This window comes from Melopsittacus undulatus, chromosome 2, assembly GCF_012275295.1.
Source record: "Melopsittacus undulatus isolate bMelUnd1 chromosome 2, bMelUnd1.mat.Z, whole genome shotgun sequence".
In the NCBI taxonomy this organism is placed as follows: domain Eukaryota; kingdom Metazoa; phylum Chordata; class Aves; order Psittaciformes; family Psittaculidae; genus Melopsittacus; species Melopsittacus undulatus.
Genome location: NC_047528.1, coordinates 104968745 through 104996432, shown reverse-complemented (window position 1 = coordinate 104996432; position 27688 = coordinate 104968745). Strand labels below are relative to the sequence as shown.

Sequence of the window (27688 nt, the reverse complement as noted above, 5' to 3'; positions counted from 1 at the left end):
CCCTTCTTCCTTGGAGATATTTGAAAGCCATCAAGACTCCATTTCTGGGGAACTGTCTCTAGGTGGCCCTGCTTGAGCTGGGGCATTGGACCACATGACCTTCAGAGGTGCTTTCCCACCCTGTCCATTCAGTGCTTCTGTGAAATCCCATTTTGCCACACAGGTTTCCTACAGCATTCCAATATTTTTGGGCTGTTGTCATTTTTCCTCTCAAAAACTTAATTCAGGTATTAAATCCTCACCTCAATTTTCACCACATTGTCACAGGCAGACAACTTCTTTCTTCCAGATCTGCATCTTGCTCAACTTCATTTTTAGACAGGGAGACAAGAAAAGTGAGGAGGGGAGAGGAAAGGGGATTGTTTTTTTCTCCCTATCCTTGTTATCTAGCTTCAGCTTTGTACAGCAGGATTTCCCAGGAAGCAAAAACCCAAGAATCCTGAAGCAAACTGCTTCTATATGTATAGAGAGCAACCGTAAGTAGGTAAGCTTACTCTTCTTACTGACACATACTTTTTCCATCCTGTCTGCTAGAGATGATTTCTGTTCTCCAGCCCCGAGAATGTAAAGTGACGAAAAACCCTGAAAAGACTTACGGATTCTACCTGCGTGTTGAGAAAGACATAGCAGGACATCTCATCCGGAACGTGGCAAAGAACAGTCCAGCTGAAAAGGCTGGCTTGAAGGATGGAGATAGAGTCCTCAGAGTTAATGGTGTGTTTGTAGACAAGCAAGAACATGCACAGGTACTTCTCTGTTTAGCCCGGGACCCACACCACCTCCCCATTATCCAGAACCAATATCACTATGTGAAGCTTTCTATTCCAGTTTTTATGACATCTTCAGTTAGGAAACCCAAAAGCCAAGTCAACTGCTCTGAGAATCTCCCCACAGTATTCATGATCCACCATGTGCATAAAATGTCTTTGAGGTGCCTCCACAGTGCATAAGCAGAGGGATGAGACAACAAAAACCATAGATGGTGCAAGCCTTCCTGGGGAATGCTTTTAGGTCAATTGCTCTAGCACATGCTTGCCTTCCCACTACAGGTGGTGGAGATTGTCAAAAACAGCGGGAATTCTGTTGTATTACTTGTTCTGGATGATGCGTCCTATCAAAAGGCTGAAAAGGAAGGACTAAACTTGGAAGAGCTTGGTCAAAATGTGTTAACAGGACAGCAACAGGAGCAACAGTCCCCACCATCCATGGTCAATGGAGCAATCACCACAGTTCCACAGCCCCGGCTCTGCTACCTAGTCAAGGAAGAGAAAGGCTATGGCTTCTCTCTGAAAACCACAGAAGGTGAGAGCCTGGTGGGAAGAGATGGTGTGTATAGAGAAAGAGAGATGGCAAGCAGGGACAGAGGCTCCCATAGTTAATGTGGAGGCCAATGTGGACACACAAACTGCTCTTGCTAACAGAAAGTGAGAAGCATGATGAGGTCAGGTCTCCCACTAGCCCTTTCCTGCACAGCATATGCAGCACATGGTTTTCCAAGGACCACATTTCTTACAGGGTGGAGAAAAGATCGGGGAGTAGAGGGAAGAGATAAAAAGAACAAGCTATTTTCTGCTTGTTATTTAAGCCCACTTACCAAAATATAATTTGCAGTCCCTGATTATATATCAGATATATATAATATATACCAGATATATGCTCAGGATGTTACATCAAGTCCTGTTCTGTTCCTTCAAACAACCTCAGGTACCAGCAGACAAAGGTCTAGACAGCTGTAATAAACACATTTCCAATTTGTAAGTTATTTCATTTAGAAAGCAAGGGATTTTGAACCTGCTTCACATATGCCTTTCTTTCAAGGCCAGTTAACAGAATAGGGAAGTCTTCTGGAGAGCATCACCTCTAAAGAGGATATTTCAAAATGTAATGTAACTGAAAGACCAAACAGGTAAGCCTTTCAAACACAGTAAATTGTGAAATGTATAAAACAACACCAAAAGCAGCTCCTCACTTCAAACTGGGAGGGGGAGGAGGTGGGAATCAAATCCAGTGCTCCTCTTTAGCACTCTTGATAAATGAAAGATGGTTTGAGCTGCAGATAGCGAACAAATGCCTCCCACCCCCACAGAAGTGATTTTTTCAGGATAGAATAAGAGAGATAGAGGAATGTCTATGTAGAAGATTTGTGGTGTCACTGTAATCTGCATATAAGCAGAGTCCAGGAGTCTCTAAGTACCGAGTTTCCTTAAGCATTAAATTCAGGCATATGTCAGCAACTTGCCCTGCGTAATGAGCTTTCATTTATTTTAGGACAGAAGGGGTTGTTCATAGTAGAGCTTTCATCACAAGGAGCAGCTGCAAAGGCTGGTGTCCAAAATAACGATCGCCTGATTGAAATCAATGGAAAAAATGTGGAAAATGACACACACGAGGAAGTGGTGGAAAAGGTATTTGTTTGTACACTGATTCATCTTCTGTTCTGGTCCACTTTCACAGAAACCCATTAGGGTTATTGAAGAGGCAGGTCTGGCTGATTTGAATGCTTCACAGTCAATCCTGGAAGCTACTGCTCATGTATCATCAACACAGCAGAGTACCCCCTCTGCTTTGGCTCTGTTGTCAAGCAGCCTCTTGAACTGACTCTGAATAAATAATGCCATCAGGCCAGGGCAAAGAATTTTAAATAACAGAAGAGTGCCGCTGCCAGGAACACTATTATATGAATCATGCTCTGCTCCTAGAAGTCCTGGAAATACTTGTAACAGTAAGAGGGCAAGTCATCAAATGTGATTTCCAGGGCAGGAAGAGGGGGAACAATCTGGTGATAAAGTCAACACAGAACAGGGAAAACTCATTCTTTTAGACAGTAGTTCCTTTCTCCTGTTAAGAAGTACAAAACTAATGAAAACTACTGTGCATGTAATTTCACTATGTGGCTCAGCTGCAAAGAATATTGCTAATGAGGCTTCCAGCTTCCCACTGTTGGCACTGCTGAAACACAGCTGGAGCTGAAGAGATTTCAGAGAGCTATGAGATAGGCAGTACATGCTCCAGAATTCCAGCACCACAGTCCAATGCACGCTACTAACTATGGAACTGTGCAACACCCATGTTTTATTGAGCTACTGTAACAACAGCAGCAGTGATGCTGGTTGAGTTTAAAAGAGCATCCTTTAGACTATAAAGGAATAAGAGAAAGATAGACTTTGAGAGGCTGAACAAACAAGAAAACACTCAGAATCAGTAATACAGGGAGATGGAAGAGTGACAGAAACTTGACTCTTGTCACTGTAAACTAAAATAGCCATATAGATGGCACGATATGTCTATATTGTAGAGTTCTATATCTAGATAAGCCAAGCATTATCCCCTTAGGCTCACTGGATTCTTGCTGGTACTGTATGCCACACTCTTGGCACTCTGCAGTTAATTCCCTAAAGGTCAGGAACACAGTATGAAATACATAATATTTCTTCATATATGTACTAGATCTTATATACCCAAGATCTTACCTTGGCCCAAATTTCTGACTGGATGGGGAGTGAGGAGTAGTCAACTTACGGTACCATGGCCTACACCTTATGGCTCATTCATCAACAGCCCCCACACATCACTATGTATCAGTACACCAGTTACCAAAGTATCTACAGTTCCCATGTATTGTTGAAGTGGTGACATCCAAGACTGCATTATGTACTATCACAGGTAAAGAAGTCTGAGAATTGTGTTATGTTTCTACTTTCAAATGAAGAAACAGACCACTATTACAAGAGCCAGAAGATGGTACTGAGCAAAGAGAGTGCCAGCCTGAGATTGCTTCCCCTCAAACCACGACTTATTGAGATCCAGGCAGGAGAAAATGGTTATGGCTTTTATCTACGGATGGAACAAAATACTGGTGGTAAGAACTGAGTTAACACGCAGACCATGACATTTGCTATAGAGCTTCTTCTGGTACAAGGTTTGCAGACCTCACGCCCTTTTGGCTTCTCACTGGTCATCTAGAAGTCTTCTATAGACATGTTGCAAACAGACTTGCACGAGGGTAAATGGTCTTGACCATGCAATTCTGACAATCAGGTTTTCCATGTTAATGTCTTTTAACTTACCAGCCTTCACATCAATTTTTTCTCCCTTCCAATCTTAGATCATGTAATCAAGGATGTTGATGCTGAGAGCCCAGCAGCCACAGCGGGTCTCAAAGACAATGATATCTTAGTAGCTGTCAATGGAGAGCTGGTGCGTGGTCTGGACCATGAAAATGTAGTGGGAAAAATTAAGCAGTCCAAGGCAAAAAATACACTGTTGGTAGTGGATAAGGAGACTGATGCCATGTATAAACTGGTAAGAAAATGCAAACTACTACTTAGAAATGATAATTTATCAGTAGGAAGAGACATATGCAGCAACAAAACAGCCAGTCTGCTCTGACAGACACTTCAACTGGTGGGAAACGCTTAAGATACACCCATATTTCAGCAATTCTCCTTGCACTCATACAGCAAGTCACAAAACACCCAAATTTTTGGCATCTTCCAGGTTTTTAGTCACTGAAGGAACAAATCACACCACAAGAAAGGTTAGAAGTTTAAAGCAGCAAATTCAGAGCTATGTGGCTGTGTAACCATTTATGAACAAAATTAGTAACAAAATTCCTTTCTCACATAGATCAACACTGTAGTTTTCCACTCAGCCAGAAATTACTAGCAAAGAGCTTTTCACTGCAGCTCAAATCTTAGTCATTAAAAAGGTTTCAAACAAATCATTTTGATCATGAAGCCTGATGCAGATTTCACAGTTTTATTTGTGCCTTTTTATTTGTGACTTCTTTTCAGGCTCAAATTTCCCCTTTCTCTTACTACTACAAAGCACAAGATTCAACTCCAGCTAAAATGGAGGAAAGAGTGGAGTTGCACACTGAGCAGAATGTGAACCACAAGCCAAGAGTTTGCAAGATGGTGAAAGGGCCTAGTGGATTTGGCTTCAGTTTAAACATGATTAAGAACAAGCCCGGACTGTTCATCAATGAGGTACTAATGTAAAATGAATAACAAGGAAAAGCCCAAGCAGTCTGTCAGCCAACTTCCTCTCTTCTCTCCTGCAAATGCCTTCAGGAAAAGCCACACAAGACAAGTCTCTTCTCCAGCACACTCAGATAAAAGCTGTTACCCATACTGACATTGTAGGACCAAGATAAAAAAATAAGCTGTTAGATGTCTAGACAAAAGGGAAATCCAGCTTTTGCATCATTTTTGCTTTTATTCATGAGACCAGCATGCTATAATTGGTATTTTAAATAGATTTTCTTTTGTCTGTAGAATGTCCTGAGTGTGAGATACCTTCACCCTGCTCTACCCACCCTTTTTTGAATTCCACAGCTGGCAAAATTCAAACCCCAAACAAAGCATATCTGTGCCTTTAGCTTTCTTGAGAGAAGGTGTTTCACTCATTACTAAGGATATGTAATAGAGGTAACCTTACTGTAGCTTTAATATAGTAAAGTTAACTTTAAAGTTAGTGGGTAGGGAGTTGCAAATACTTAAGAAAACTGGTTTTCCACCTGTCCATGATTCCACCATGCCACATTTCTACAAGTCTATCAAAATCAATATGTACTTTAAATCTCAAACTGACATGTTCCATGTTTATCATACCTAGGCCTATTATCTGTCACAATTAATTTCTGCTCCACAACCTTCTCCATGTTTATTCTGCTGTCTTGTAAAGAAAGCATAAGCATTTTGTATTTTGTTGTCTTGTAAGGAAAATAGTAACACAATATCCTCACTAACCATCAGTTCTTAATCCATCTTTCCAAGTTTTATGCTAGTATCACAGTTTGAACTTGTCTTTGCAGGTAAAAAAACATGGACCAGCTGACACAGCAGGTGTGGAAAATAACGACTTCTTGGTGGAAGTGAATAGCGTGAATGTCATGAATGAATCCTACAACAAAGTGGTGGAAAGAATCCAAGATAGTGGTGACAGACTAACACTATTGGTGTGCAGCAAAGATGCTTACAAATACTTCCAGGACCAGAACATTCCCATCACAGCCTCTATGGCAGATCCAGTCTATGACACTTCTGAACCTCCTGCTTACACAGAAAACCATCCATCAGAACCAGAGAGAAATTCATCTGAACCAAGGGAAAGGGTGAGTAATACTGCATTAAGTAGATGCTGAGAAATCACCTAGGGAATAGGAAAAAAAAATATTATTTGTGTGCTAGGATTTTTAACTTGAGCCTGGATTATTACATATCAGTCCATGTTACTAAAAGGGAAGCTGTAGTCTGATTATCATAAAGAACTTCCTTTCCCCATACATAATACGGGTGAGTATCTTTAATGCAAAATTAAATCACAGACAGAATGCACATATAAGAGGTTTTATGGAACAAGATAATCCAAATACAGTAATCCTTGATGAAGATGGGAAACAGGCAATCCAATCCTGAACATGCAGGGGGAAAAAGTTCTTAAATACACCAAAAAAGCATAAACCACTTTTGGGGAAATCAGGTGAAATACGTCCGATCCTTTTGTAGAGGAAAGAGCAACTGACAGGTTATGATGACATTTTCTAGGGAATGCACTGATTTATTTTACTCACTTCATGCCATCAGAAAGAATGTGAAGCATGGCAAGTCAGAAAAGCAGGAAGGTATTTCTTCTTGAAGCAGTCATTTTGAATCCTCTGTGTGGTCAGCCTTAAACATTTAAATGTTCTTTTCTGATCATGCAGAGACAGACAAGGAAGAGTAAGACCAATGCTACCTCCTGTTCATTTTTGTTAGCCTTGTCTGAAAAATGTCCAGCTGCCAAGTTTTTATAAAAGTTTCAGCCACCAAGCTGTGCTTTGCAGCAGAAAGAAGGTTAACAACACTTTTGTGTGCAAATTCAGCAGCAATGGGAATTAAACAATAGGAAATTTCTATTGAATAAATTTCTCTCTAAATGTAATTAATCAAAAAGCGCTTCAACAACAAAAAATATCACCTTTGTTGGCTCATTCTGCCATCCAAACAAGTACAGGATTAGTGCAGATAAAAACAGGAGTCCTTTATAACCCATATCAAGCATGTTTTCAAACTGCAAATAATCAGAATGTATTTGTTACTCCTCTGCAGGCAAGCTCATCCTCCTCTTCACAATCAGCTGCCTCTACAAGAGCAGACAGTGACAACAGTGACGACACGAAGTTGTGAGGAGACAAACTATGCCAAGAACAAAACAAGAAACCTTCCAAATCCTCTTTCTTCATTCATTCTTTGCTACTACACCTCCCAGAACTTGACTGCTCCTAGGAGTGCCATACCTATAAGGATTGCAATCCCTTGCTGAAATGCAGCTGCCTTAAGTAAACACTTCAGTGTAACTTGCATTCATTTAACACACTGGAATTGTATTTCATTGCTTCCTGCCTTGTAAGGTGGGCAGTTAGTCACTTCCTTCTGTAAAGACTTAAATAACTGTAAGTATAAAATTAAGTATAATGCAGCAGAAGGCAGAAATGCTTTATATTCGTAAGCATTTTAGCCTTTTAAGGATAAGCTCTTAATGAAGAGCAATTGATTTCTCCCCATCCCCCAGGAGAGGCAGTTCTCCCCCTAATGCAAGTCCATCAGCTCAAGCTCTGTGGAAACTCTTATGCTATACTTACAGCTGTACAACTGTACAACTGCTGTGAAGTGGCATAAGCCAGTATACTCTGAGCATTACACTCCTTTCTCCTGCTAACATTGCAGAGATGTCTTGCAAACATTAAGCTAACTTCGTAATTCATAAATCAAGATATTTAAGCACTATTCTTTCTCCACTGCATGCAGTTGTGGATCATGGTAGTTAGAATAGCATACATAATTCAGTTGTGCACATTATTTAACTCCAAGTCAACACCACATTGTCTTGAACATGACATAAATGGCTTTGTAATACTGCTACTGTATACTCTCTTTGCTGTACACTGAAAACAACCCATAAATAAATTGTTTAGAATGGCTATTCCAACCCACACCCCCTCCCCCAATCTTATCCTTACTACCTATGATTTATGTCCCAGAACGATTTTTATACAAAGAAAGCCTAGGAGAGCAGCTATAGGAAGCTACAAGTTTAAGTCATATGAATAAAATTTACTTTTAAGACTTGAATGACATCAAGAAGGGGAAATGGGCTACTGTAGAATACACAGGCCATGGAGAACATCAGATTTTCAGACCATAAGGAAATGAATTTATAACATGTAAGGTAAACAAGGCATAGCTGTGGTCTTTGACTTCACACTGAACTCCTGCAAAGAGGAATTCAAAACCTCAGTTCCATTTACACATGGAGAGAACACAAAGCTGAGTCTCAGCAATAGAAAGCTAATCTCCAGCTTCCAAGAACAGCAAATACCAGTGATACACAGCAGCATACACTCTATACAGATATGGAGTGACATTTCTCTCCACTTCACTTCTGCCAGGCAGCAAATCCTAACCACTTTCTAGTTCACTTCCAGCCGGATCTTCAGAGATGACAAAAAACAACTGGGATGCTTGTGTGACATATTACAAAAGCTTATTTAATTCCACAGATCCAAACATTCAACTCCAGAATTACCATACTCTGAACCCCACTTATGAGTTGATTTTCAAAAGTAAAATCACATTTCCTTGGTGCCTTCTATGAAAATGCTCTTCTAACTGTAAGAGGCCTTACCTTAGCCAATTGGCTATGCAAGTTCTGATGCCCCTAGTTACTGGTGTGCCCAGTGTTACAGATGTGCCCTTATTCCTTGGCAATGAACAATCTCACATTCAATATGTGCATTCCCTTCAAGTTGTGGCATCTTCATAAAACGAACCACAGAAGTTGATGATGACATGTGGAAGTTCAAAGAGCACTGCTGGAACACACAGCATAGTCCTGGCTCCCTTCAAGTTTTGCAGTCCACAGAAGTCGCAGCAGTGCAGTTCAAAGGACAGAGAGCAGTGTGTGACTGCAGTCCTTTCTTAGAGGGTCATGTGCTTTTCTGGAGCTTGTTTGTGTGCTAAATAGAGAAACAGGATACTGGACAGTGCACTAACTAGGAATATCACATCAAACCAACGATGATAAAAGTTGAACTGGAGCTCTCCCAGGACTTCTGTAATAATAGTGCGATACTCCAGAGGCATACTCATCCGGATCAGGAGCACTGATGACACAAAGTACATACCCTATAAATTAAAACCCAGAAAGTAGTTATTGTTTCACAACTGGGTATATGGCTAATATGGGTCATCATACAAACCACACAAAATATGCATGCATATAGAAAGGTTTTAACATACTCACCATTATCTGTGCTAAAAGCAGAACAATAACGTTGGAGGACTTGCTGCTGGAAATGGCATAGAAGAACTAGGGGAGAAATAAAAAAACAGACACTGGAAATTGCAGTCAGACAAATCCAATGTGCCTTAGGACGGCATAAAAAGGACCATACTATTAAATACTTTTTCATTTAAAAACAATAAGAATCATATTTTCTGGAAGGGTGCCTGTACCCTACTTCCAGAAACCTGCATTCTTAGTCTTTAATGTGACTCTGCCTAAGACAGTGGCACCATGTGGTAGAAGTCATGTAACAATACATATTGAAGTTTGAGCTGAGGTACCAAAAGCCAGGTCAAGACAGTAAGTCACATGTCTCTCGAGCTAATGCCCTTCCAGTTCTACCAGCAGCTCAGACTAACCAATCTAAATTCTTTTAATCACTATCTGATCAACCTTACTCCTAAGCCCTGGCTACAGCATCATTTTGAACCCTTGCTTACATTAACATCGCATTCAGCATCTACATCTACTCCTGACAGTAATAGCAACAGTGACTGAATGAGGAAACATGCTGCAGAAGGTATTAAGGTGTTTTTCCTCCATTCCCCAGGCTGCAAGTATTTATATTCAGATATTTAAAACACAAATGTGTATAAAAGGTTCATATAGTATTTGTCTAAGTAGTTCAAGATCTGATAACGGCTTTTCTGGGCCAAAACAACATAAGAGTCTTACCTTTGTAAGTGTGATTAACAATCCTCTGATAGAGGTAACAATGATTATTCCAACGAGAATAAAGGAAATGTGCTGAGACCAGAATTTCACCTGTATCAACAAGAATAATACAGTTAGATCTCTAACGCTAACTCGTCATTGACACCACATTGTATAGCTGCCAATTCTTCAGGGGTTTTGTATTTCCCAATTGTACAGATATCCACTGTATTTATCAGACATTTTCACAAATATTTTAGCAATTACTTACTCCAAACAGAAAAACAGATTTATCTTACACCAATCACAAAGAACCCTGCATTCACAGGGATATATTTAAAAAGTGTAAATGACAGAACACCTGTGTGCATGAGTAAATGTAATTATTTTGTAGTTAAATGTATTAATCTAAGCAAGTTGATTAACGTGTTTCCACTTGCCCAAAACAAACAAGCAAATCACTGCCTCCCTGGCAAGACCACATTACCATCCCAGTATACAATTCACATGAAAGTGAAATTCATGTTGCATTTTCCCTTCCTTCTCACCAAGTCAGAAGTCAAGATGTTCTCAGGGTTCTCTTTCTCCCTGTCAGCACTAGAATTTTATTTACATAAGAATCACTGAAAAGGCTGTAAGAATTAATAAAGTCTCACATCAAATTGGATTCCCAGATAATTTACAGTGATCTCAATTCCTCTTGTGACTGGATCAGTCTTCCCTACACGGTCAAATACAATATTGATGGTTGCCTGCAAGAGAGATGGATTTACATTGAAACAAGAAGACAAAAGCATACCTCACTCTTACACGCGAGACACATGCATGACTTTTTACTTGGCATCACCAAGGAAAGGGGCAGGTAGCAGGCAGATTGGCTAAGAAGGTGCAAAATACACACATGTAACAACTGCTTGACTAATGTGCTGTATAAAAAGATAGCTCCAGAGCTTTATTTCAACCAAGAGCCAGTTTCATTCAGAATCCCCAGAAGCAGGATTTTAAGGGAATTGGAGCATTACTTGAAGAACTGCATGTATAACATAATCTATGCAGGGTGTGATAAATAAAACATTTTCATACCATGAAGATTTTCCAGACACAATAGATGGAGAAAAAATAACCCAAAAAATTAAAGTATTTTCCCTGGAAAGTTCTGGAGTACTCTATTCTCTCCTGGAAATACAAAAGGAGGGAGGGGGGAACAGAACACACAAAATAAATATAATTTCCAGAATCCCCCCCCCAACATAAAATGTTAATGGAGCACCAACAGTAGCAAACAGCTTTATTTCTCTATATCTCTTAATTCCAATGTTTCTGAACTCAAAAGTTTTAATTCAGAAGTTTCTGAATGGCTTTAGGGACATGGGGCACAGTCCAGTATGTATCTGAACTGGAAGGAAACTGCCATCTAGACCCCAAATTAAAGAAACAGATCTTTACTTCACCACATCACAATATTTCAACATTTAACTACAACAACTTTCAATTTCTTGTAACATTCATTTTCTTTCAAACTACTTCTGGGCAGTTCTTTGCCATGTACCTTTGTTGCATGCAAGTCAGCAGTTTCCAGAAAAAGCTGCCGACTAAGCTCTTCTAGGGCATCCACTTCTTGCTGGATAAGGGACAGATCTGGCAAACCAGCATAGTCAAGGCTAGAATACATCACGAATTCTTTATTAAAATCAAAACATGCTCTCCCAACTTCAGTCCAAAGCCATATCTAATGGTTTACCCACTTTTTTGATCCTGATCAGTTTTTTGATTCTGCCTGAATGCTTTTTGTTAATACTGCACCCTAAGAAATCTCAAGGATACACACACCTTAGAGCAGACTTTGAGTACCTAAAGAGGGCCTACAGGAAAGCTGGAGAGGGATTTTTTATAAGAGCAAGTAGTGCCAGGACAAGGGGGAATAGCTTTGAACTGAAACAGGGGAGATTTAGATTCTAAGAAGTTCTTTACTGAGAGGGTGCTGAGGCACTGGCACAGGTGCCCAGAGAAGCTGTGACTGTCCCATCCCTGGCAGTGTTCAAGACCAAACTGAACAAGGTTTTGAACAACCTGGTCTAGTGGATCATGTCCCTGCCCATGGCAGGGGATTGGAACTGGATGAGCATTAAGGTTTCTTCCAACCCAAATCATTGTGTATGTGATAAATTGCACAATACTGCATTTTAAGAAGGTAAGCAGTACACACCATTCAGGCAGTCATGCACAAGCTCTTTATTCCTCTGCCTGGAGAACATATTGCAGAAGAGAACCAGACCTCTCAAAGACTGCTGCTCCACTTCAGTGTCCCTTGTCACTGAAATGCATCTCTCAATATGTCACTCTCACATCATCTTCGTAAACCAAATTGCTGAGTAACTGCTCCAAGAGATTAGTGATTATTATGAAGAGACTTGTCAAATAGCCAAATTGAGTTTAACAGCTAGTAGGAACAGAGAGGAAGAAGAGTTACCAGCCTTAAATATGCAAACTACATGCTTTAGGTGGTCTGGTAGAAGCTACTGATATGTTACTGTAAGTTAGGTAAATGCAGACCCTTTAAATACCCCCCAGATTCCCTCTACCCCTTTCACACTGGTAGAACAACTTCTGTTCACCTGTTTCTATACACTTTTTTGTCACACTGCTATAGTACCAGTGGCCAGCCTATACCATGAGAACAATTTATTTGTTAAAAAAGTTGTTTCCTGCTCTTCTTTTTCTCATGGCTTCCCAACATGGCCAGAAAAACAACTATGGGGCAGGCAAATTGTTCCAGGATCTCAGTCAACCCCATTGTTTTGCTTGAGAACATCACAGGTTCTGTAGCCCAGAAGAGTGTATTTCAAGTTACAAGAAAAACATGCAGGTCAGTCATATGAGCAGAAGACACATTAGAGCAGAAAATTGCCTCCCACATCAGTGATGTGGTAAGGTAGACATCTGCACTGCACCTCTCCTATGGAGACAGACTGAGAGAGTTGGGCTTATTCAGTCTGGAAAAGAGAAGGCTCTGGAGAAGACATTAGAGAAAACTTCCAGCACCTAAAGAGGGCCTACAAGAAATATGGAGAGGGACTTTTTACAGCAACAGACAGTGACAGGACAAGGGGAAATGGCTTTAAACTGAAAGAGGGTAGATTAAGATTACACACTATGAGGGTGGTGACATTGGAACAGGTTGCCCTGAGAAGTTGTGTATGCTCCACCCCTGGAAGTGTTCAGGGCCAGGCTGGATGATGCTCTGAATCCCTTCCAACACAAACCATTCTATGATTCTATGATAAGTATGCATATCTGTCCTGCAATCTGCTGTACACCTCAACCACGGTGATGCAACAACACATTTACAGGGCAGGCAGCAGTATACACCTCCCAACTGTGTCACAGTAAAATGGTGTCCAGCCTCTGGGTAAAAAGGCAGACAGTATAGTATGAGACAGCAAACTTCCCAGGAGACATTGAGCCTTTTGCTCAGACTGCTGAGACATGTTGAAGCACAAATGCTTTGTAACTGGCCCAACTAACACTCTTCCTTTCAAGTGAGCAGAAAGCTGAAGCCACCTCCCAAGTCAGGTGCCAGCATACAGATGAAGGATACTTTCACTGCCTGAAACAGGTGTTGTAACACTTTTTATCATTCCCCAGAAGCCAGTGGGTTTCTTATGCACTTCTCTTCTGTGGAACATTGTCCTGTGAGCCACTGCTATCCTGAAAGAGCAGAACACACGAGTCCTTAGGAATAAAGTAGTTTCATAAAAAAATAAACCCCCCTTCAAAAAACAAGCCAACCAAAAAAACCAACACACCCCAACAACCAAGAAGCAAATACGAAACCACCCCACAGTTCCTTAAAAGACACTGTGAAACTAAATTCACTGCAAACAGATGCTCCCCTTTCTTTCCCCCCTAAGCACCCATCTTGCTTCATAACATTATCTTGATTAGCTCTGGAGTAGAGCCCAGAACTAATCAAGCGAGATTCAGTGAAACACTTCCCAAGACTTCCATTCAGAATCCTGCTTCAAACCTTAAAGAGATCTGAACCCAATTAAACCTAAGAATTCAAATGGACTTCTCAGACACATGATCAGTCGCTTTCCTTTCCTCAAACACATGACTGTGCTATCTCAAGTTCAGGAAGACTTCTCATGCTCCTTTCTCTCCTTGAACACCTCTTTATCACTGCTACCCACCTCCTCCACAGCACTGTGAGCACTGGATGGTATGCAGCAGCACTCAGATACACTGTCACACACTACTAGGCTGCATGACAAGCTGTTATGAAGCAGAAACACATAATCTATTATTGGACTGAACCACTGGATGCTTCAGGCAATCTGAACGTGACTGCTAAAGCTAATTCCAACACTACAGCAACAGCTGCACACTGTCCCTCACAGTGCCATGTGCACCGCAGCATAATCCCCACAAGCAGCACTGGCTTCTGGCCTCATTCCATCACATTTCTCCCCATTGAAATTTGTGAGCCAGTTATCCAGGCCTAAGCTGAAAACTATTCATAGGATTGTCAAGGTGATCCATGATTCCATAGTGTTTAGGCCCTTTCTTGTAGCTGCAGCCAGTATCACTACATTTGGCAATGAGCCCTCTTCAAGGTTGTTGATAAGCACTGTAATTAAAAAAATCACTCTTCCACATCCAGTGAAAGAAAGACCTTGGGGTACCCCACAAAACACACATAAAAGCACATACCGCCACAGACCACAAATAACAGATCTTGGAACAATTCAATTCATCCTGATAGCTGCCAAGTACAAGAATTGCATTTTGAATCTTTGCTTTTGTCCCAGTACCCGATTTACAAGTTCCATCTGAAATGACTCACAGCATTGCAGCAAAAATGCAGCTATGTCAAGGTGAAGCACAAGGCTGTAAGTATACTAAGAGCAATCTTATTTTGAGAGGTGACAGGGATCTCTGTATCCCCAAAGCAGTCAGGAGTTCTGGAGAACTTATAGACAGGATTCACAGGCAAAACTAATGTATTTTGCATGTGTAGGTAGGTGATGTATCTATGCCATGTAGGCTGATTTGACTCCAAAGGGAATCAACAGTGTCACAGCATCTAGGCATTTCAGACCTGGAGCTTAGTTATCTCACAGCTACTAGGATGAGTATAAAGAAACTTTTAAATGTAGAGGCAAGTTTCCCTAAGGCTTTACTTGACTAAACTCAGGAAGGAGAGAACCAAGTAATTCATGTGCAAAAAGCATCAGGAAACCCAACTTTTAACAACTATCTTCTACTGACAAGGAAGCTAGTGTGAATAAGGGTTGGTATGAGTAGAAAATTCAAAATCAGCAAACAAAACAAAAAGCTTCTAGAATAGAGAGTGTTCTATTGCCTTACAACCCTTGTGTGTATTGGTAAGTTCTGAGCTATCAGTAGCACTGAAAAGGCAGCGAACAAGTAACTGATAATTTATGGAACAACAGCCTTTACCCTGCTCTGTGAAATGCTGCTATTGCTGTTTGTTCTTATGAACGACTTGGATTGCATTTGAACTGATACAAATCTAACTTTTAAAGATCTGCTTTACATGAGTAGAGTCCAATTATGCAAGCCACTGCTTCCTGTCAAAGCAAAAAGAGGGAAAACAGTTACAGAACTTGAGCTTCTGCTTTTTCTTGCACATTTCTGGGGCTACATTGTTGGGGGAGGTTCTTTGCTGTTTTGGTTTGGGTTTCACGGACTTCAATATAATTGCCAAGCAATTAACACACTATATGTGGCTCTTCGTAATGATTAGGTAGTTGATACACTCAGAAGATTTCCTAGCCATAGGAGGACAAGAAAGTGCCAGTCAGCTACAAGTCCCAAACATCCCTATATTTATCCCCAAATCACTTTCCCTGGACTAGAGGTCCACAAAACAAAAAAGCACAGACTCAGATGCCACACTACACAACATTTTTTAACTCCAAAGCCAGTGTTTTAGTATGCTCCTAGTCAATTAAACCTAAGTAATTAAATTCTCTTACATTCTCACACGTGACCACAAATTCTGAGTTAAAATTTGTTCACCACTTAACATTTACAAAGTGGAAGAAAAATATAATGCTTTAACTACACCTTCATATGCTAATACTGATCAGCAGATACACATATTGGTGACTAATTCAGCAAGGTTAGACAACCCAAAAGCTGCCTTGTCATACATCAAGAAGTTCCATCAAAACATCAGTGCACCAAAAGTAAAGTCTGGGGGACTGCTGTGAGAATTCAGTGTCAGGCAGTCAAACCTTTGCAGTGACTATGGTAATTGCACCTATTCTGCAAAATTAGTAAAGCATGCAATATGTAATTTGTAACAACAGACAAAAATCTTTTCAGTGTAAATGAAATTACCTTGATTACAAAAGTAGCTTTTCTGCTTGGGGTACATGATACATGAAATAAGCTAAACTGACAAAAGCAGAGCTCCGATGGTATGCTTGTGTGCTCTACTACACTCTCATTAGCAATGTCTGCAATTCTGCAAAACTCAACATAAACCTTGCCATTGGCAGGAATGTAACTGTGCCCACACAAGCTCACTAGCCAGCTCTGACCACGAAACACGAGATCCACAGAGCAGGAGAGTGTTCAATATGTATGAAGCAACTGTACTGAAACCTACAGTAAGACAGCCAGCTGTGGTGGCTTACAAGTCACCTAGCAGGAGAGAAAGATGCCCATCTTACAGTCTAGTCAAGCTGCCATCAGAGTTACAGTTTGTCTTGGAAGCATAATCTGTGCCACACTGCAGTAAGAAAGGGTACTATTTAGTGTAGATATCTGAGTGAAAAAACAAAGTTGCTTATCAGGCCAGAATGAAACACCACACAGCTCAGCTCAATTCAGCCTCCTGTTTCATTGGAACACATAGTCCTGACAGGTCTAATAATGTTGGTAATTTCAAGAACCACCTTATTGACTAAAAATCCTTGAAATAAACAATTTCATGTTATTGCTGCCTTCTCACCTTTTTTTCTTGCTAACAATCATGTCCATAGTCTGAAGGAGTCGTCGCTCCAAAGCCAGAATATTGGCATCTGTCACATTCCTGTAAAACAAAGACCCCCCGTTAGGTCTGCTATCCCATTTCAGAGGAAATGGGCACATGTCCATGAAATAAAGAAGAGAGAAGCCTATATAAGAACATGCTTCACCAATGGAAATGGTTCTAGCACGCAGACATGGCAAGAGCTAGAAAACAAAGCTATGAAAAAGCTTGAATCAATGCCACGGGAAAAGCAGAATAATAATCCCAAAAAGGTGGACAAAAAATATTTCCTAAGGCCACAGTTACCTGAGAAAGTAGGACATGTAAGTGTATGGACAGTTGACAGCCCCAAATCCTGACAGCAAAGCCATGAGTGTCACCCCAATCACACCCACACGGCTGATGAGCTGTTCTATAGACAGGATTCCTGAGAAAGGAAAAACATGGCATAAGTGACCTTGCTCCCTTTACTGTTACACGCTAGGTGCCTTCACAACCCAACACACATATGGAGCTGCTTAATGAATCCAACTGCCTTTCCACTGCAATGACAAAAGGTAATATGAAGTAGACAGGGACTATGAAAAGAGAGGCAGAAAATCTCCCTGAGAAAGCATGTTATAATGCTTAGAAACAGGGATGGCAAACTAGCTATGAAGAACCCTAAGACAGATCTGAAGAGTACTAAGCATCAGTATTTTGCATCTAAATTAATAAAACAGTGACTGCACTTTGCTGAGGTGGGAACATGGATCATCCACCAGACACTATAAAGAAAGCATCTTCCACAAAGCCACATCTGCAATAACCAGGATTAGAGTTACCAAACCTGTTAGACCTAGCAAACTAGCCCCAAAATGTCTGAACTGAGTGGAAGCTGTTTCCTGTCAACTGTCATTAGAAGCAGATCAGACACAATTTGTATTTGTAGGACAGTGTTCAAAGCCAGGTTGGACAGAGCCTTGGGCAACACGGTCTAGTGTGAGGCATCCCTGCCCATGGCATGGGGTTGGAACTGGATAATCTTAAGGTCCTTTCCAATCCTAAACATTGTATGATTCTATGACTACAGCATGGGAAGTTTATGCTGTTCCTGGCTGCTTATATTCATCCTGTGAACACACATATATTGTTGAGGTGACCGCCAAAAAGGCATTCCACCTGAGCACCAACTGGACTCTAAAACATATAGTCATGAAACATAGCATGACCATTAAGCCTATACTGTAACTAACACCAAGCACTGAAGTTACATTTATTCTCCTCAGCTATCAAACACAGAGCCCAACCTGTCTTCTCGGGATACAGTGCCATGTGCTACTAAACAACACTCACTTTTTAGGGAGCTAGTTATAGAGCAGCTGCCACACACAGCACATTTGGAGCTTACATGACTGCAAAGCTGAGATGGCGAAGCGCCAAGCCACATTTCATGCTTCAGAGAAGGGGAATAAATGATGAAAACAAGGCAAAAAGACTTCACAAAAGAAGACTGAGACACCCAGTCATGTGCAGCTGCATAGAGATTTACACGAGCTACAGAATGTGCTACAATAAACTGGCCTTTTGCCCCACATGCTGTCAGACAGCAACAGTTAAAACAGAGGTGTCTTCCAAAATGACATGACATTCCACTGGTTAAAGCAATGCTTCCCATTAAAACTCACAGCAACCCTACTCTTGTGATCAGTTCATTTAGAATACTGGTATGTAACTGAGTAAAGCATAACCTTCCTTCTACTACAAGCTCCCAAACTCAGGTCTATTGAACATGCTGCAGACCAACCAGGGCTTCTTCTCTGATCACACTGGCCATCACCATCCCAAGACAAGATACCCTGTGACACAGGGTGCCACTGCTGGTACTTGAAAGGGTCCCACTAGTTCCCACAATTCCCCAGATGCAGCACACCACCACGTGCAGGTGAGCCGGGGGCCACAGTGACAGAGACACTACAGGTTAATGCACTGCACTGTGAGGTGTTCATTAGGCACAGCCTCTCTCCACAATAGGATCCCTCCTGTCTGAATTGGGCCACTGCCATATGATAAAGCGCTGCAATAGCCTTGTCCGTACATGCAGGAGAGCGGGGGAAAAAAAACAAAATAGAAACCTGTGCTCTAACCTTATGTCTGTACCTGGCAGATCAGGCACTGTACAACTGTTAAATGGAGGTAACACCCTGTAAAGCAGAAGTTAAAAGAAAACACCCCACTACCAGTTCTGCAAGCCTGCAGTTGTTAGACAACTTCACAGAACCTTTTCAATGGTCTGAAGAGGATTACCTGAGTCCCATCACTAAGTTCCCATTGGGTTATTATATTCTGCCAACCCAAGCACCTTCTGCTACCCAAAGTGGATACGCATTTTTCTTGGCAATGAAACCGTGAGCAGAGGGATCTGCACTGTATGCTAGCTGTTGTATTTCAGCTGCAAATGGCACAATTACAAAACACAGAAACACATTCTCTCTTGGGGTAGTTTTAGGATCAGAGATGAAGGTGAGCTGACTGCTGCAGTTGGTGTCCTTCAATTCTTCTCTTACAGATTAGTACAGAGTAAAGAAGCTTCCTAGAGAACAGAAAGATTAAGCTGACCCTTTTGTATACAGACAGATATCTATCACCTCTTTGAGTGAAAGTGACTGAACCTCACCTATTGAGAACAATGTGCAAACATTTTTCCCAGCACAGGAGATAAGGGCAACATCATTTACACAGGAACCCCAGGTGATAAATAGTCTGGTTCTGTAGTGTTATAGTCCTTCAGCACACTTAACAGCCTGAAGGATTCAATATATATAGGCACAGGCTAACAAACTGTTGCACCTAAACTAGCCCAAGTGAGCACAGTATCTTCACACTATAAATACTCTCGGTTCCATGACTGCAACATAGAGATACTCAAGCTAACTGCACATAAATAGATTTGGCATCCAGCAGGACCCATTAATGCACATTCTAGTACCATGCAACTGTAAAGGCTCAGGTGTACAAAGCTGTACGAAGCTAGCATGCACTGCCAGACATATTACTAGCTATAGTCTGCTATGAATCTCTGGTGTTTAGGCACCCTACCATGTTTTCTCAACTGGACAGCCATCTACGCTAAACTGATCTGACTTCAGTCACAAGAAACTTTATTTTGATTGAAAGAAGTCAGCCGAAGGACTGGTTGTCAATTCACTTCTTAAATAAATTACCTTTAGTCTCCACAAGAAAAGAAACAAGTGAATAAAAATTGTGATCAACTTTTTGTGGACATGAGAGGTTTTGTGTCCTCAAAAAGCATGCTGTGCTCTTACATAGTCTAGGTTCAGCTAAGACTCATTCACTTCCTTGAAGTTTTCCTGTGGTACTGGAAGAAAACTAATGCAAAGAACTTAGATGTAACCACCCATTTCTGTCAGTCTGACAACCTTCAGATTGCAGATTCCAGAGCAGAGCATACCCCAGTTGCAGAACTTTCTACAGTCCCAAAAGTACAGCTGAAAAAAATATTTCCAAGATAGAAGTGAGATAAAGGAATCAGGAAAAACATGAAACTCACCATGTTTTGGACTGAGGATAGGAAACGGATCCCCCAGTTTCCAAAAGAAATACATGAATGTCAACCACAGAACACAGGCAAAAAGCAGTTTCTGTCTGTGCACTAAGGAAAGATAAAAAACAGTATTTTAAAGACATTCTTTCTTTACAGCTTTTTCTAGCTTGAAAAATTGCTACATTGGTCCAAAGGCTGCTTTGAGTACAGGTAGTCAAAACTGACAGAGCTACAGTTCACAGTATGCACCCTGCCTCTTTCTACAGGATCAGCTATTTGAGAGACCACAGTCTGAAAGAGCTGATGTAGCCACACACCACTTTGGCTTCTCCCCACAAACATATGAAGAGGTCTGTGCCACAAACAGGGGATTGCTTAGCTTTGTCTTTCTTGCGTGACCCTGAACATGAAGCTTGACAACTTCATGCCAAAACTATACATTTAATACTCCCTACCTACATGCATATGCTTAATACAAAAGAGCAATAAATATCAGTAGCTTGTAAGTGCCCATTAGTGCATGGAAGAGGCTTCATCCAGGCAGCAGTAAGCAAAGAAACCAAAAGTAATTTATTAAGCTTTTCTGCCTCAAGAGTGACTTACTGAGCTTTTCTGTGTCATTTCTTTTTACCCCCCAGCAGAACAACATAGTCTTGCCAAGGGTTTCAGAGTTTGGCTGCAAGCTTGAAATTGTAAAGGAACACATTCCAGTAGCATTACTCTATAGCACTCAACTCTATTGAAACCAATGAAGAAAGGATACACTTGCTGGGGTCAAGTAAAATATCTTATAACTGCTTAACAGTCCATGCTAAAGTACTGAATTCCAAGGAGAAGTTATCTAACCAGAAAAAAGACAAATGAAGGAGTGAGCTGCAGGGATAGTGAACAATACATGTCTCTCAGGAAAGTTATTTCTCATTTGTATGTTTAGTCTCACGTTAACAGCCCCAATGTCATAAACCAGGTACTCACATAATCTGATATTGCTCACAATAAAGTAACCAATATAGAAGGGCACCATGAAGACTAGGATGAGCAAAATGACACACAGGTTCAGCTTCCAGTGAAAGTATCGAGAGCTAAAATAAAGCCAAAATACTGATTAGCATGCTACCATAATACAGAAAATTTCTAAAGACAATTGCCTTTCAGTGCAATCCTTTCAACTACACCAAGCATTGGATAATATAGGCCTAGTATATAGAATATTCTGGATTTTGTTTGCTGTTTGGAGGGACAGAGGGTGTTTGCTTTTTTTGTTTTGCTGTTTGGTTTTTTTTTTTTAAACAGAGCTCAAGAGTGTGTATTTCAAAATTAACAACTACCCAGAAAACCACACTGGGCTATTTTATCCAACACTGTATTTTCTACGGTGACTAATGCCAGCTGCAGCGTGATTCATTCAATTTACCACCCAACCAGGTGAACAGCAAATCAAAACTAAGTATGAGCAGTAAGTAATTCTGTAATGAGTGGCTGAGTCAAAAAAGGGCTAACTCAAATTGAAAAGATTAAAATATTTGATGCTCATAATCCAACACATTTAACTCCAGAGTGAGCTGTTTCATGTGCAAGACACTGCAAAGCAAAAGTTTAAAAATACACATGTATATGAAAATGATCAATGCTCCTCTGAGCAATGCAGACTAGTCAAATGCAGATGAGATTCATCTTGGCTGAATTGACCATTCACTTACATGTAATAGAAAAATACATGTCCTGTTCCCACTATTAACTCATAACCTCTTTAAGCCTCAGGGAAGGAGAAATTATGATGATCCTTGTCACTTTTTCCTAGCCAGTTCAGAGGCTAACATTTTCATCTATATAGATGTCCAGTCCTTTACTGAAACTTATAAAAGCATTCTCCTCATGTGGCTGCAAGCTCCACAGATTAATAATATAGTCAGAACTAACATTACCTTTTATCAGTTTTGCACTTCTTGCCCTTCAACACCTTTGACTACTCTCTTATGCTAATATGATGAGAGAGAATAAATAGGAAACTCAGTTAGCCTCTACATGTTACTGTTCTATCTTCTTTTTTCTACTGACTTCTGAAGTAGACAGTTTTTAGCACTCCTTTATGTGAAGTCCTCACCCTATGTCAAGGGAGGATGCACCTTTGATTCACACATACTGTATTATTACAGAAGCAGTATTCACTCCCCGATTAGCTTCACATCTTATTCACTGTTCTGACCACCACAGAAAAATTAGTTGCTCATAATTTCTATAGTCCTTAACTTCTGAAAAGTGCTCTTCAGCATGATCTGAAGCTTTACAGTACTCCCATAAAAGAAACTGTTTCTTTTAACTTCACAAATGGAGAAAGTCAAAGACTAAAGCCTTGCTCCAGAGACCTAGACCACACTAAAAAGTAATTGCATGGAAAATCAGAAGCTTGTGGCTCTTAGTCTCATGTTCTGTCAAATAAACAAATGATGTGGCTCAAACATCTTCACTGAGTTGTTGACAATTTTCTCACATGATTTCCCCAATCCAAGACTAATCCAGTGATTTAGAAGTTGAACTGAAGATACTGCAGAACACAACACAGGCTAGTCCTCCAGTGAGCTCACAGACTCACCTGCTGTTCAGCACTCCCAAAATCTCAAAGATGATGAGCTCAAACATGGTACAAGAGAAGGCAAAAGTCACAGAGAAGATCACCTGGACCACATACTGTCGCACCTGCAATGATGAAAACAAGCCAGAGACATCAGACATTTCCATAGAGAGAATGGCATCCTGATATCCCTCGGGTACCATAAACAAATCACAAGGTACAATGGTACACAACTGGGTCTCTTGTTTCAAGGCACCTTGCTCTTTATCTAAATAGGAAGTAACCAACAGCCTGTTGGAAACAGAGGGTAAACTCTTAAACTGCTCAGTATTACACTGACTGCAGCCATTGGCACATTTAACAGAGATGCTTTACACAGAAGGGATGTCAAGCATGCAATACTCTATGTCAACATGAGAGACCCCTATTAACAGAACTCTTTGATTTTAACCTTAGATTTTAAAATAAGATCCACAGCAGAAAAATTGTTTGGGTCTGAATTTGTCTCACACTTCAACCATCTCTAACCTAGAGTATATTCTCTCATAAACCTCCAGAAATAAGAGAGTGCAGCAGTTTTATCCCATCCAATTCTCAAAAGCAATTTAGACACAATGAACACATCTCACAGAGGTTAAAGTTACCACTGAATTTGATTTTGTCTCAAAATGTTTACAATTACATAAGGCAGGCTTACTCAAACAAAAAGCAAAACAGTTTCCTATCACCCCTGCACCTCCTCCATATCTATTATTTTTATTTAACAGTAGCCAATATGGAAACTTTCACTGGCCTCAGAAATCAAGGAGTCTTTCAAATAGCAGCACAAGTGGGAAGTAAAATGAAAATAACTGTAGAGATACTTACAAATAAGATAAGAGGGGATAAAGAGTGGAAGAATGGCCAAATGCAGTTTTAAATTGGGAGTAATTTTTAAGATATAGACTTGTAATGAAAGGTCCCTTCTCACCTCATAATCCTTGAAGAGTTTACGCATGAAGAACAGCCACCCAAATCCAAAGAACAGCACCTGCAGAAGAGATGAAGCACTTAACATTTGTATCCAGCAATCTGCAAAACATAGAGCCACTTCACTACTGACTGCAGATGAAATAAATGAAATGAAAATAGCTTGGTCAAAGTAACCAATAGCCACAAAGGATTAAAACTTGTCATGGTGCCATAGAGAGAATATTTTAAATGTTCAAGTGTAGCAGACACAGAAGGCTACGGTACTATGGAAGATCCAGTCAAGATCATACACCCCAGTTGCATATTCTCAGTTCTCAGAATCTCTCAGTTCTCGGCCTGCCAGAATCCTTTGCACTGTTGTTTCTTTTTCCTCTCTTCTAACATACAGAATTAAACCTTACAGTTTTTACATAAAACACAGTAATGAAAGCAAAGTAAACACTTGAATGCCCATAACATACATACCTTCCAGGTATGAGTAAATTTTATAAAGATAACTGTGGTTGCTTTAAGATTAGAAGTGCATTTGATTTTTCTGGACAGTTCTTTACACTAAATCTGGTGACACAATACGAGTGAAAAGAGTTAAAAGCATCTCAAGACTAGGGAGAAGGCAGTGTTGAATACCTCAAACCATAATCCGGAACTGCAAAAGCAACATAAACAAGGAAGGTGACAAAAGACAAGCCAATAACACTTTGTATTTCAATGGCTCTCAGAATACTTTACAAAAATCAGTTAAGTTTCACACACACCTGAAGAGACAAACTCAATATCACAGCTGTTCTGCAGCTGACTTAGATGAAGTACATAAAAATCAAGAAATGTGATCAAAATTGTAATTACCAATCTTCAGACAGTAAAAGGAGATGGTGTTGTCAGGCCTTACATGGGTAGCCCCATCTATTACTCAGAAGACACAAAAACGAGTGTGGTGATTTAAAAGAACCCAAGCAAAAAGAGAATTCAGAAGATACTAAGTATTCTTTATAAATGCAGCTTTGACCAAAGCAATGAGAAAAATAAGTATATGTCATAGATCATAGAATCATAGAATAGTTAGGATTGGAAAGGAGCTCAAGATTACCTAGTTCCAACCCCCCTGCCATGGGCAGGGACACCTCACACTAAACCAGATCACCCAAGGCTTCATCCAGCCTGGTCTTGAACACTGCCAGGGATGGAGCATTCACAACCTCCCTGGGCAACCCATTCCAGTACCTCACCACCCTAACACAAGGCATGGGACAAAGACAGGACTTCTCAGAAAATATGGAAAAGGCCAGAGCACTCTGACTCCCTGTGGCGAGGGGAAATTTTCAGAGACAAAAATTCAGGAATCATTGTGGATGACTCCACTGTGGTTCAGGAGTAACTGGATCCCAGGAGTGGAAAATAACAGAGTAACATGATTTACAGAGAGCGAATACTGGGAGTGCCAGGCAAGGAAGATCAAACATATTTTCCTTGAAATAAACTGCAATAGGAATAAGGTCTAGTGATTGGTAACTGCTGGCAAAACTTGTTTGAAGAGGACTTCAGACTTTAAAGTAATTGATAGCAAAAAGAAAATGTAAGATATTTCGTAAGTGTCCTATCTACAGGGAATAAGTTGAAGAAGTATAAGGAAGCAAGCAGTATTTACATGAAGTAATTCCACATTTAGCAGAGAGAAGGAGGAAAAAAGCGGAGACAAACTCTTCAAAAAGAAGTAAATAAAGTAGATGAGGAGAAAAGCAAGTGCAGTAACAACAGAGCAAATTACACATGAAGACTAGATTTCCCTTGTGTTAAGGACTGTACAAAAGTACAGAAAGACATTATCTGAACAGTTCACACTGCAAAACACCACAGGTCAGTGTGACAGGTTAAGTCAGAAAACCCTTGAGCATTTGCCAATTGCATGCATCTAACTTGATGATCCTGAAGATTATGAGAAGATGCAAAGCTAGCACTATAAATGAAAGAAAAGCAAGTTAGATCTCAGAATGCAAAGCAAATAATGGGAAAGTTTTTGTTCCGGGTGAATTGTTAACAATGCCAAATCTACACTCAAACCACTGACACTGAAAAAGCAAGTTAGGAGCAAGAATCAAAGCATTATCAAGTAGAAGGGCATAGCACTTCCAAGAAATGACCAAAAGCTGTCCTGAAAACTGACAGGAGAACTACAGTTGTGCATTACATTCTATATATGACAACCAACTGCTGTTGAGAGGGAAAAGGTTCTCCTTCCTAAGCTCATCCCTCCTCATCACAGAGCAAAAGTTTCGCACCAGCTCTGAAGCTTATCAGATCCTTCTGTGATCCAGTTAAACTCATGTAACCAAACACTGGACAGAGAACACAAATAAGAAAGTATGACTGTGCAGCAAAGTGGAAGAGGGAGCAGAACCTTCCCCTTATGGCAGAAGCAAACAGTTAGACCACCTCAGTTGCCAGAGAGGCAGAAAGGAAGGAAGGATATTTAGATGCTTACAAAGGAGGGAGCAGGACAGCAAGCAGTAGAGGAAGGTCACAGAGAACACTGTGACAATTACTAGCAAAGGAAGCTCAATGAAGAAGGCAGCAGTATTTCCTCACACAAAGCAACAGGACAGCTTCAGATATGTTAAAATTACAACCCACTTCTCATAAAGATAGAATGACATGAAGAGGTTCAAAGGACTCCTATGTGAACTCAGATAGTGTAAAACAAAGACTAGTTAAGCGATGACTTTGATGGCAGCAGAAAGAAAAAGTCAAAATGCTGAATCACAGTTGGATCAACGAAGGAGAACGCATTTAAGATAAAATAGTGGTGTCTTTCCGAGTTCCTTATAGCACAGCATGAGAAACCTTCCAAAGCTGTACACAAGCAACCTCCTCAGGGGTAGAAGACATGGATGGGGATGGGATGAATTCCATTCATCCCAGGGGGCTGAACTGGATGGAAGGGGATGGGCTAAGCTATTTCAGCTAGAAAGAACCTACAACGATCATCTGGTCCCACTGCCTATGATTTGCCTTCTCGAACAATAACATAAACAAAATAGAGAACAGAAAGACACACTTCCCTGGTTGCTCCAACTGAAAAAGCCTACATGTATTGAACTGACGCAGTTTTACAAAAGCTGCATTCCCTACAACCTGACTTCCTGAACCTCTTTCTGCGCTGCACTCTGACGTGAGGGGGCAATGATCACCGCAATGACCATTATCTCCTGCAGTACGAGCAGGGTGACAGAACAGGGCGGGCGCCGAGCCCTGACAACCACCCCCCATTCCCGGAACCCCTCACACCCCTCCGCCGGAGAAGCCACCACCCAGCATGCTCTGGGAGATGCACATGCGCGCCAGCAAGCACCGCCCCCACGCCCTCCCAACGGCCGCTTCCCGGAGGCCGGTGGGCCGGACCTAGGCTTCGGCGGGGCTCACGCCGTTGCCTTCAGCCCTCCGGGCCGCGGTGTACGGGTGGGTGGCAGCAGCGCATTACCTGCGAGGTGACCATGATGCTGGAGTCGATGAGAAAATTCATGGCGGCAGCCGCGGCCGCCCGTCCCGATTTCAGCCCCTTGCCCGCGTCGGCGGCTGCAGTGCGCAGGCGCAACGGCTTTCTTCCTCAGCGCGGCGC

At 41.0% G+C, this 27688-nt stretch overlaps 2 protein-coding genes across 2 annotated transcripts in view; one reads left to right on the top strand and one right to left on the bottom strand.

Annotated features, from left to right (window-relative positions):
* Positions 1 to 7169, top strand: part of PDZK1 (PDZ domain containing 1) — a 10584-nt gene extending 3415 nt beyond the window's left edge. The window contains exons 2-9 of the mRNA XM_005144485.4: positions 535 to 746; positions 1050 to 1302; positions 2269 to 2405; positions 3664 to 3859; positions 4106 to 4302; positions 4794 to 4988; positions 5816 to 6115; positions 7092 to 7169. Coding sequence (XP_005144542.4) covers positions 537 to 746; positions 1050 to 1302; positions 2269 to 2405; positions 3664 to 3859; positions 4106 to 4302; positions 4794 to 4988; positions 5816 to 6115; positions 7092 to 7169 — 1566 coding nt within the window. The 5' untranslated portion in view covers positions 535 to 536. The remainder of the gene's footprint in view (positions 1 to 534; positions 747 to 1049; positions 1303 to 2268; positions 2406 to 3663; positions 3860 to 4105; positions 4303 to 4793; positions 4989 to 5815; positions 6116 to 7091) is intronic.
* On the bottom strand, positions 6292 to 27688 carry GPR89B (G protein-coupled receptor 89B). Its single transcript, XM_034074313.1, has 14 exons — positions 27551 to 27688; positions 24074 to 24133; positions 23125 to 23228; positions 21507 to 21613; positions 20538 to 20639; positions 17294 to 17414; positions 16967 to 17047; positions 13580 to 13689; positions 11531 to 11619; positions 11065 to 11157; positions 10638 to 10733; positions 10003 to 10092; positions 9286 to 9351; positions 6292 to 9167 (listed from the first exon to the last, which is right to left on the bottom strand). The coding sequence occupies exons 1-14, from the start codon at positions 27590 to 27592 to the stop codon at positions 8961 to 8963; spliced, it is 1368 nt and encodes a 455-aa protein (XP_033930204.1). The 5' UTR covers positions 27593 to 27688; the 3' UTR covers positions 6292 to 8960.

What these genes read in the sequence shown, in the direction of transcription:
- GPR89B (XM_034074313.1), bottom strand. Translation starts at nt 27,592, where the DNA reads ATGAATTTTCTCATCGACTCCAGCATCATGGTCACCTCGCAG. An exon ending in AACTCTTCAAGGATTATGAG is followed by an intron (nt 23,229 to 24,073) that starts GTGAGAAGGGAC and finishes TCATCATTGCAG; the next exon opens with GTGCGACAGTATGTGGTCCA. An exon ending in TGTGAGCAATATCAGATTAT is followed by an intron (nt 20,640 to 21,506) that starts GTGAGTACCTGG and finishes ATCTTTCCTTAG; the next exon opens with TGCACAGACAGAAACTGCTT.